The sequence below is a fragment of the Pecten maximus genome, chromosome 14, assembly GCF_902652985.1.
Source record: "Pecten maximus chromosome 14, xPecMax1.1, whole genome shotgun sequence".
Taxonomy (NCBI): Eukaryota; Metazoa; Mollusca; class Bivalvia; order Pectinida; family Pectinidae; genus Pecten; species Pecten maximus.
In genome coordinates this window covers 28,607,645-28,620,345 of record NC_047028.1, presented here as the reverse complement: position 1 = coordinate 28,620,345, position 12,701 = coordinate 28,607,645, and the positions used below count along the sequence as shown (strand labels likewise).

The 12,701-nt window shown below is 37.7% G+C and overlaps 1 protein-coding gene across 1 annotated transcript; it reads right to left on the bottom strand.

Annotated features, from left to right (window-relative positions):
* Positions 1-4,103: 4,103 nt before the first annotated feature.
* On the bottom strand, positions 4,104-12,701 carry LOC117342429 (L-ascorbate oxidase-like). The gene is made up of 3 exons (XM_033904588.1): positions 12,609-12,701; positions 9,457-11,464; positions 4,104-7,495 (listed from the first exon to the last, which is right to left on the bottom strand). Exons 2-3 carry the CDS (start codon positions 11,462-11,464, stop codon positions 7,419-7,421), a joined length of 2,085 nt encoding a protein of 694 aa, XP_033760479.1. The 5' UTR covers positions 12,609-12,701; the 3' UTR covers positions 4,104-7,418.

The following is a 12,701-nucleotide window of genomic DNA, read 5'->3' as shown; positions in this document are numbered from 1 at the left end:
CAAAATTTACATATTCAGACTATTGATCAACGAATGGGAGCCTTTTTTAATTAATAAGTTTTTATGTACAGATATCATCAACAGCGAATGGTCATTGTTCATAAGGTTATATCTTTTAAATATATATGCAATAATATGAAAAAAAAATACAAAATAAAAACTGCTTTATCGTGATGTCCCTAATAACACCATTAATGCAGCTCCTAACAGGTTATGTAACTCACCTTTAAAGCTTGGCCTCTGTGTCCACAATAATACGCACAAGCCACTATGTATATCCTAGAAATGAGGACGAACACCCGACGTTTACGTGTCGGGACGTGTAGTGGTAAGGAACCAGAACGGATCGAAACATATGCTTTTCCAGGAACTCGCTAGAATTCATTTCTCAGTAAATTTTATGTTAATATGGTTAGTTTGCGTGTCGGGACGTGTAGTGCTAAGGAACCGGAATGGATCCAAATATATACCTTTCCAGGAACTCGCTAGAATTCATTTCTCAGTATATTTTATGTTAATACTGGGTATAGAGAAAACATGTGAATTGTGTGCGTGTAACAACTGGATTTTAACATTTTTTAACATTTAACAGACGTAGGCTTTGCTTAAAATTAAAGAAGACTTTTGTCTAAGAATTATTTCGTACTATTTTTATACATCGACTTCACGAATTGCTTGTTATATAATCAATATTCTACGTAATAAATTGTCTTTAAATTAACCAGGTCTTTGTTGTTCCTTGACATTATATGCATAAGGGGAGATAACCGCTACTGAAAATAGATTGTATGTGTACATTATATCGATTCATGGTGCTTTACGCGACAATGATGCACTAAAAATTGATTTAACAAGTTCACGTTCCCAAATTATCAGCTGTAAGTATGATTCTGTTTGATTTACATAGTAGATTAAGGTAGATTTGGGTGGATTTGGGTAGATTTGGGTGGATTTGGGTAGATTTGGGAGGATTTGGGTAGATTTGGGTAGATTAAGGTAGATGTGGGTGGATTTGGGTAGATTTGGGTAGATTTGGGTGGATTTGGGTAATTCATCGTGCCCGAATATATAGCGAAAATAGCCAGGGGAACTATAATCAAAGTCCCGCAGCCCTCGGTAGATGTCCTCGTGGAAGCGTCAGACACCCGCCACAATACCCGAGTTTAGAATTAAATAGTGTGGGTCGTCGAGAATCACAATTCAACACCGTCGTAAAGTTTCAGTCTACGTATTCAGCAAAATCAGCAGTGTACAGAGCATATATAAATGGCAATACCGCTCTCGCTTTCATCAGCACACGTAGCAACATCCAGCAAAGTAACACCTAGGCACTCCAACTCGATCTCTCCCTCGAACTGCAACTAACTCCCTGCACTCCACGAACTCAACTGCACTAACTCCCTCTCTGAACTGAACTCCCTCTCCGCTCTCGCTTTCACCCCTTTTATACCAAAACCTAACGGAGCGCTACCGGAGCGCTACCGGAGCCCTGCCGGAGCGGTGCACACCTGTACAGGAGCCTTCCGCTCCGGTGACTTAAATGTGTGAATAACAATGTACATAACACTTAGAAAAACAATAAGCCGCGAGTAAATGTTGACCATGTGTAATATAGATGGGGCATCGCTGGAGTTTCCAGACAGGTCCAGCCACAATGACATGATAATGACAATGTGTGGATGATGACATTATGAAAATGATGACAATTTGAGGAGGATGACCTGTACTTACCATATGGCTACCTGTTCATACCATATGGCTACCTGTACATACCATATGGCTACCTGTACATACCATATGGCTACCTGTTCTTACCATATGGCTACCTGTACTTACCATATTGCTACCGGTACATACCATATGGCTACCTGTTCATACCATATGGCTACCTGTTCTTACCATATGGCTACCTGTACATACCATATGGCTACCTGTACATACCATATGGCTACCTGTACATACCATATGGCTACCTGTTCATACCATATGGCTACCTGTTCTTACCATATGGCTACCTGTACATACCATATGGCTACCTGTTCTTACCATATGGCTACCTGTACTTACCATATGGCTACCTGTACTTACCATATGGCTACCTGTACTTACCATATTGCTACCTGTACTTACCATATTGCTACCGGTACATACCATATGGCTACCTGTTCTTACCATATGGCTACTTGTACATACCATATGGCTACTTGCACATACCATATGGCTACCTGTACATACCATATGGCTACCTGTGTTTACCATATGGCTACCTGTACTTACCATATGGCTACCTGTACTTACCATATTGCTACCTGTACTTACCATATAGCTACATGTACTTACCATATGGCTTGCTGTGCTTACCATATTGCTACCTGTACTTACCATATAGCTACATGTACTTACCATATGGCTACCTGTACTTACCATATTGCTACCTGTACTTATCATATTGCTACCGGTACATACCATATTGCTACCTGTACTTATCATATTGCTACCAGTACATACCATATCGCTACCTGTACTTATCATATAGCTACCTGTACTTACCATATCAGCGTTTCACACTTTAGATGATATCTGTTGCTTATATCGACATCAATGCAGTCTAATCAGACGGATCATAATCATAGGGAAACTATACCTAGGAACTTTACAGAGCTAAGGTTTAAACAACACTGAACGAAAAAAAAGTCGGTGTGATTAAATCTGAGAAAGAATACTTAGAATCCATTTCACATAATACAGATGCATTCATAACCCATTACCAACGCACAGTTCAGAAGACAACACAATGATTATGGCGAGATCCACCCACAGTACTGAGAAAGCTACTTTGCTTTGATGTCAGCAAGTACCATGGCTGATTGATAAGTTGTGAGGTTCGTATTGAAGGATTTGAATTTTGCTGGAGATAATGTATTATTTTTCAACATAATCCCCTTCGTATCTATATATATACACTTTTGCAAGCGATGTATTAGGGTCTCAATGCCATTTTTATAGAACCCTTTTCTTGGCTGTACAGAAACTCATCCACTGCATGTTAGGGTTAGGGTGCCTGAAATAGCTGTTTCCAGTTTTCGAAATGGATGAAAGTCTGATGGAACGATATCAGGTGAATAATGCAGATGATCAATCAATTTAAAACAACAATTGTGAATGGCAGTCATGATTCTTTCACCCTAACCCTAACCGATTTTGTCCATTTTTCAAAAGTCGATTGTCTTGTTTACTTTAGAGTGATGCCTTGTCGATATAAACTATCCAAATGAGACCAGCCCTTGGGTACACGGCCCTTTATAGTCAGAATAGCAGGACTTAAAATGAACATCATAGAGTACCTCATTCAATACGAGGCTCACAACTTATCAATCAGCCCTCGTATCCGTGAGAGGACGTGCAAGCAATGAGCAACAAGAGGCTAGAAAAATACATTGGCTAAAGATAAATGATGCCTTTGCTTGGCTATTACATTCGGAAAGAGTAAGGAAACGCAACTTTAACATCACGTTTTAATAAAATGATATTTGTGAGCAAAATAACCTAAATGTGAAAAACAGTAGTCAAGATCGAATATTGGACCATCCGTCTTCAGATCTGAGATTTTTTAACAAATGAATGTATCGGTGGCAAACCATTGCACTGTTGACTGGCACTGACTTTCTCACAGTTTTGGGGTGAATCCAACGGTTTACATTACCAAAGGTATTACGTGCCGTTTATTTCCCCGTCACACAGATTGACAAGCGTAATAAACTGATCTTGACGTCGAGACGTTACATGTCCGGATTTCGGTTTGTAATCAACTGTTCTCGTGATATTGAGAGGTATAACTAACAGGTCTATAGTCGATATGTGAACTCCGAAGTCAGTGATGATATATGATGCTGAGTGCTGCCGCCCAGGAGCATTGCAAGAACACGTCCTCTGTCAACTTGGGTATCCGTAGCAAATTGCTCAAAATAATTTTAAATTTTCAAATGTAATTCATGCATGCAAAAGAGTGGTTAGGGGTTGCTAAGGTTGTGACGAGTGAATGAAATTAACGGTATGATGTAAGAAAGCCTTTTCGTACTTTAACAAATGGAAAACAGAACGTGTTTGAATTGATTAAGGCTTTATTTTTCGAATACATGAACAGATAAAAGTATGAATCATGTCTCTTTCCAGGAAACACTCAATCTTAAAAGTGATAAAGGTAAAAAAATAAAATTTGAAATATAACACTGTAATGTGAATCATTTGATTTGCGGCTTTGTGTGAACATCACCAAAGGAGAAAAACCACAGAAATAAAGCACAGGATACTCTTTTATACCAAAATAGTCAGTCTTAAATGTACGGTGAAATGCATATGATTCCACCACACGAGGTCTTACCAAATAAAGATAAATATATCGATAAATATAAACCACATAAAGGAAAACGTGAAGTCCATTTTCACGTGGTTTAATTGAAAATAAAGTGAAATATGTTTATCATAATTTCATAAAAAAATGTCTTTTTTTGATTTTATTTCTGTGGATGAGTGATTCCATTATATTTACCATGATCGGCTCTGAAATTCAACAGGCCCAACGATTTATATATGTATTGCTCACATTCGGTGGTCTGTATTATGAGTATGAATGCAATGTCAGTGGCTGATGACAACAATCTAACAACTAGAGAGTATTCCTTTTGACAATAAAAGTTACGACACCCATTAAAGAGCTATACTTGCATTTAATAAATCGTTTTGATTATCAAGTTTTTCTAGTATGGCGTTTTACAAAATTGTCTTTAGGAATGTGTTAATATAAATGATAATATGCAGAAAACGAGAAGAAGAAAAACAACAACTTTATAGCGTTTATACAGTTCAACGTGACGTCATAAGGTGATTACGTAATCCAAGCAAAAACAGTTTCGAACAGTATAAATAGGTTAAAAGTAAATTATATTGCTAATAATATAGTCGGTTTGGTGTTAGATTAGATCGGGAACGTAAAAATGTCGTTAGGTCTTGGCTATTTAACTAAATACCGATACCAATCTATTAGCCCGAGTTTCCTCTGGCCCTGACACCATGTCTGTGATGCAGATATCCCTCTATATTACCACTTTCACACAATACTCCTACTGTATCTTGTCTTCAGCCTACAGAGATACTAAATGAAAACACAACATTGTCCAATTGAGGCTTATTAATCAAATAAGAAGCTACTATAGTGCTGTACATATGAAAAAAGAAACCTATGGTCTAAATAAACATGTAGTATAAAACCTACATTTTGAAGATAGTATTACGCTGCACGATACAGCATTGGGAGTATATCACAAAAATAATCTGGAAGGAATTTGTTAATTTCCACATGTGATGTACATCGATGTAAATGTAATACAAATATGATACTCATTCCTTAGTGTTGATTCTTTATATAAACATATTCCGAATGAAAACACTATCAGTAAAGTCTGAAAACACCGTTTCACGTGCTGATCTTCCACACATTACATCAGTTACATATTAATACACATGAAAAACAGTTCCCGTTTCACGATACGCTTTGATATAAATGTAATACAAACATTATACAATTTGATGTAAATGTTATAAAAGCATGATCCACATTGATATAAATGTAATAAGATATATGATACACATTGATATAAATCTTACACAAACACGATACACATTGATATAAAATTAAAAAAGCATGCTACTCTTGGATTTAGTATACATAATATACAAAAACAAAACAAGATAAACATCAAACTGTCGTCCTTACCTATCATTCCATATAGGTACCCACCACGAAAACAATTCTTTTATCGAGCAACTATTGTTTTTACGTCCGTATGATAAACGAGACACTTTTTTTTACTAAACATAATATATATCAAATACGTAAATTTACATATAACTCACAACTTACTTAACCAGAATTATACGTCACCAAAAACGCTCTTGTGGAAAGCCCAATACAGAATTTCAATGCGCCGAGTTTTGTTCGCATACAATAACTGTTGTCAAATGTCTTTAAATTAACATTGTATTGAAGACGTGAAGTATACTGCAGAACATACAATACCCACTTATTATACCTTATATCAGTTGGATTTGAACCGAAAAAAAACAAAGCTGAAAAAGAAACCCCCATATTAGCCAAGAACAATTTTAAGATTAAAGACGTTATACAGTGATGATATAGATTTTCATTGTTTTTTTATCAGTTAAATATCGAACATTATTCATTCTACAAAAGTAATATTTTTCACTAATGAAAAAAAAAATCACTTTTCCTGATTTGACCAATCAAATCGCGGCTTACAAACGACAATAGGAGAATTTTAAAGCTGTCCAAGTATGTTTTGCTAAAAGATATAATAAACAGAATGTCTAACAGTATCTTCAGCAATACCAAATATATTTCACTCATGCAGCTCACATTTGTTTTATATTTTTCATCGTGTTACGCACTCTTGAAAAATATCAAAATATTAGCCTCATTCGTGAAATATATTTGGTATTAACAAGACACTGCTAGATATCCTCTATTTATTAAGCAGTTTTATAAGTTTTTAGGAAATATTCTGTGTAGAAATAGAATACTTCATAGTGGTAGGTGTTTATTTATAGGTATTGCTGAAATATGTTATCAGTTGCATAATTCAAGCTGACACTTTTGACGTGAACTGACAGCAGTGGAATTCAAGAGATCAAGGCTAATGGAGACGACATGTGGAAGAAAGCGTTTTTGTCTCCATCCGATACATTTTCTTTGAATGTTAGAATACTGACATCTCGAAATCGATAAAACGAGGCGAAAATACAAACAAAAATATATAGATTTGCGTGGAGACCCTTGATAATGTACAAGACCAGGTGTTCTGGAAAAGTAAGCGTCTCAATTTTGCTTCATTGGCAACACACACGCCATACAAATCTGGGTCAAATCGGAGTAATGTCACATTCTCAAAATGAGAGTTTGGATGATGACAACTGAACCACTTGGCATATCGACAAACATAGAACACGTCTGATTCATATCACACAAGGGAGTTAAATTATTTTTTTTTATAATTCGACCATGAAGCTTTGTCACTGGCCTTTATCAACCTAAATCTCTCGAAGCATATCACTTCTTGTCGGTGATGTAGTGATTTTACTAATCACTGTACAGAACCGATGGTAGGTAACTGTATAGTTACCCCCCACCGACATGGCCGACGCTGATTCAGGAAAGTAAAGCTTGTCTCTGTTTTCATATTTGAAGGGTTGTAATGACAGCATCGTTAGGCACACGTTCATTTAACAATATAAGATATTTTTAAGTCCGTCTTCAAAGATTGGTACCACGTCTCCTTGGTAATTTTCTGACGAGCTATGTCGTATAACACATTTTTGTTACCGACTAGCAGCCGATTTGTTCCCTACATTATCACCAATTTACTTATGACGTGAGTGACAGTTATCCAGCCAAGCATCCAGTCCAATGCTCGCATGGTACCTGAAAATAAACAAGAATAAACTTTTATCATATAGCTAGCTCGTGCTTCCACGTTATGCGGAAAATACATCAATTTCACGGCTCTTATAATACTAGTATGACGTCATAAGTTTTTTATGACATCACAATATCTCTTTGAAATCACATGATTGTCTTTGTAGAGAATAGCATACCGTCCGAGTCAAACTCTACTTGTCTTGTTTAGAAACTAACTCCAGAGGCTCACTTACATTCTCAAAAATATATTATGAGTTTCATGCAGCTGATAAACAGATCCTCACATACCCGGCTATGTCATATATTAAAGGTGTTCATTAATTGTAATAAAGGCTCGTGGCATGTCAAATTAAAAGCTCGTGTTATGTCAAACTATGGAACTTGTCAATGATATAGCCATGAAGTTAAGATCCTTTATATAAAAGATAAAGGTATAATTACAGTGAAATAGTGAAATAATTAAAAGTAACTATTTAATCACCAACTAAAATGTGATAAAAAAGTCAATGGTACTCAGACGACACTCAAAATTGTTAAAGGTTTTAGCATGAGACTCGATTTTGTCAATGGTACTAACGTGAGACGCCAGATAATCAAAGATACCAATATGAGACTCGAAATCATCAAGGGTACAAACATCAGACTCGAAATCATCAAGGGTACGAACATCAGACTCGAAATCATCAATGGTTCTAGCATCAGACTCGAAATCATCAAGGGTACAAACATCAGACTCGAAATCATCAAGGGTACAAACATCAGACTCGAAATCATCAAGGGTACAAACATCAGACTCGAAATCATCAATGGTACAAACATCAGACTCGAAATCATCAATGGTTCTAGCATCAGACTCGAAATCATCAAGGGTACAAACATCAGACTCGAAATCATCAAAGGTACAAACATCAGACTCGAAATCATCAATGGTACAAACATCAGACTCGAAATTATCAATGATACTAACATCAGACTCGAAATTATCAATGGTTCTAACATCAGACTCGAAATCATCAATGGTTCTAACATCAGACTCGAAATCATCAAGGGTACAAACATCAGACTCGAAATCATCAAGGGTACAAACATCTGACTCGAAATCATCAATGGTACAAACATCAGACTCGAAATTATCAATGATACTAACATCAGACTCGAAATTATCAATGGTTCTAACATCAGACTCGAAATTATCAAGGGTACAAACATCAGACTCGAAATCATCAATGATACTAACATCAGACTCGAAATCATCAAGGGTACAAACATCAGTCTCGAAATCATCAATGATACTAACATCAGACTCGAAATTATCAAGGGTACGAACATCAGACTCGAAATCATCAATGATACAAACATCAGACTCGAAATTATCAATGACACTAACATCAGACTCGAAATTATCAAGGGTACAAACATCAGACTCGACATTATCAATGGCTCTAACATCAGACTCGAAATCATCAAGGGTACAAACATCAGAGTCGAAATCATCAATGATACAAACATCAGACTCGAAATTATCAATGACACTAACATCAGACTCGAAATTATCAAGGGTACAAACATCAGACTCGAAATTATCAATGGCTCTAACATCAGACTCGAAATCATCAAGGGTACAAACATCAGACTCGAAATTATCAATGATACTAACATCAGACTCGAAATTATCAATGATACTAACATCAGACTCGAAATTATCAATGATACTAACATCAGACTCAATATTATCAATGGTTCTATCATCAGACTCGAAATTACCAATGATACTAACATCAGACTCGAAATTATCAATGATACTAACATCAGACTCAATATTATCAATGGTTCTATCATCAGACTCAAAATTATCAATGACACTAACATCAGACTCGACATTAACAATGGTACCTCATGTAACACGATACTAGCTTGAGAAGAAAACATAATGTCTCAAAATGAAACTGAAAGTAAGTACCTACCAGCTTTTGACACCGGCAGTGCTTTGTTATTTGTCTGAAAGGCTCCACAGACCGGGAACTTCTTTGGTATGGCGGGATACATTTTCGGCGACTCGATGATCACCATCCCCATTCCGTTTGTGTTATGGAGGTCGATGTGACAATGGAAGAACCAGGCCCCTGGGTTGTCTGCCTTGAACCTGATGACGACGTAGCCATCAGTAGGGACGATTATTGTGTCTTTCTGTGCGGTATTGTTGAGGACGATTCCAGGGATGTTACCTCCTTTCCAGGTGGTGTTAGCCCAGACAGGTTTGTTGCAATAGCCTTTCGATCCAATCTCACAGGAGATGTCGGACGTCGAATCGAACAGAACTCCATTTGAATCAAACTTGCCAAAACCCATCTTCATAACATAGAATGAATGTCCATGTAAATGTACCGGGTGTGACCATCCTTTTCCGTTCCCCAGGTTGGTTAATGTGAACTGGTATACCTTTCCATTCTCAATTTCCTGTGTGTATGTGCAAGAACAGAGGTTATTGTCGGCACAGTTAGCTGGACACGCGGTAGTTAGGTCATCCGGCTGTGAATACAGTGGTGCAATGGGCGGTACAAATTGACGACCGTTTACGGCTGCAGGAGTATAGCCGACCTCTCCAGGGAAAGCAAAGTTAAAGAAGCATTCGTAATCTATGGTAGCAACCTCCTCTGGTTTCGAATTGAAATCATTTGTCCGTGCATCATTATACGTTAAACAGTCTTCGTCACCATTGACAGGACTAAGGTAGGGACAGTTGAATATCTTACATTTTATTCCCGTGGAACAACTAAGTGATGCAGGTTTATCTGGATTAAAGTTGACCGCTGCATTTCTATAGTGGATTATAGCCTCCGCTACATGGAATTGATCTTTTTCCAGTGTCCTAGCTACAAGCATGTAATTCCCATCGGACTGATTTGTAAATATCTTGAAATCATATCTTTCTCCAGGTTGGATAATGAAAGCGTCCACAACCATCTCCTGAATTGCAAAACCGTCTGATGCGGTAAGCGTGAGTTTAGGATGGCCAGTAACATAAACAAGAAAAGGATAAAGAGTCGCTGCGCTGATAACCCTGAAAGTGTACCACTTGTTCCTAGATACGTCGAACTGGGTCAAGGGAGCCTGGTTGTGTGTGTCACTATTTATGTAGTAGCGGCCTTTCCCATTCACCAGACCAGAGTGAAACAAAAACCTGCTGTACATTCCTCCGTCTTTAGATGAAGTTGGTTCATACCGAGATCGACTCGATTGATAGAAAACGCCATACAGCATACGTTGGTATAAAGTGGCAGCATCATCGTCGTGGTTCCAGTCCTGAAGCGCCGCCACGTGTTCTGCCCTTGTTGTCGAAGGGAGTTCCTGTTTAGGGTAGATGATGAGGGGTCCATACAGTCCCATAGTCCTCTGATCACCGATGTGAGCGTGATAGAAGCTGGTACCATGCGGCTTAGCTTGGAACTTATATGTGAATTCCTGGCCGTGTCCTATGGGACATTGCGAAACGAACGCGACGCCGTCAGAATAGGTGGTCCCTTTCTGATGCAGACCATGCCAGTGAATGGTAGTACTATCTGTGTGCATCAGGTTTCGGACGTGAATGATCAAAGTCTGATCCTCGTACGCCGTAATTTGTGGACCCGGAAATCGCCGATTTACAGCTATAACAATTCGAGAGTTGTTGCCGTCTGCCGTCAAGATAAACGGCAGTTCATCTGTGTTTTCTATGGGAGTGCTCAGTTTATTGTACTCGTACAGACGACCCCCTGATGGAATCACAAACGATTGTGACTCTTCGTACATCATTGATAAACGATGTTCAATGGTGAGATAACACTCACAGACATCTTGACCGCGATCACACGTCGCAGTTAGACAGGCAGGGATTTTCCCAGTTCGTGTGTCTTCCCAGTAGTTCTGGCTGACAGCAAACTCCGTAAGCATTGCGACTAGAACTGTTCTAAAATAGATGTTTCCTGTACCCATCTGAAACACAGAAAAATTTGCCGATTTATATTACTTAAGATATTTATTAACAGCTTCAGCTGCGTAACAATGTTTTTTTTTTTTATTGATTACTAAAAATTAAAAAAAAAATTAAATTCACCACAGTTGCGAAACAAGTAATATCAGTTCTAATCACGCTTGTTGACCACGATGCTCGCTAGAGTTGATGCCGAGCACGCGGGGACTCGCATGGTCGGGAAGGTGATTCCATACCTTTTAACGTCCGATCGGGGAATCCTTGCCCGCCGCGTGGATGAAAGCAAATGCAAATATGTTACCACTGTTCTACCTGTCCACTTACTACTACCAATGCTTGAAACGTGATCTGGAAGCTATTTGTTTTGGAAAAATAGCTTTGAAATATCCGCATGCAAACAGGGGCATTGCTGTTTGGTGTTTTATTACATATATTCTTTATTGGTATAATTGTTATTGAATATCAGTTTCATAACCGCGTCCTCTTGCATTAATTCCACATCAGCGATCTCATTCAAACTTTTTAACAGTAACGCGAGGTATAATTGTTTAAAATGATCAACAACATACATATAATGCCACACGTTTCCAAAGCAGTCGTTTTAAATGTCAAGCTCCGTCGATTTATACTCTATAACACTACTGTATTTTTTAAGTGCTATATATAGACTCGCTGTAAGCATCGCTTTCCTGTACACAACGCCAGAGGATCTATTTAATTCAGTTGCACGAACAAGAAAACTCGTACGAACGAGTATTAAAAAATCTAAATTATGTATGCCATATTACTTAAGTTAATCTGTACTTTGAATGTGTCTATGAGTGGATGTAATGAATAAACTTTGTAAATTAAATAACTTCAATGATGTACAGTTATAATAATACAGAGAACAGTTAGAAAGCTTCCACAATCATTATAAGATAAAATTAGTGAGATAACAAGGTAACAAAACTTCGTGTAAATGCATCACTGTGTTTGATAATCAGAAATAAATGACGCAGGGGGACAAGGTATGACTAATGCCCTGCTTGGGCCTCGATATCGCCTAGCTACATTTAAACTATTCAGTAAACTACACACACCTGTATCTATTCTACTTAACTAATAACACCATTTATGCAGCTCCTAACTGGTTATGTAACTCACCTTTAAAGCTTTGGCCTCTGTGTCCACAATAATACGCACAAGCCACTATGTATATCCTAGAAATGAGGACGAACACCCGACGTTTACGTGTCG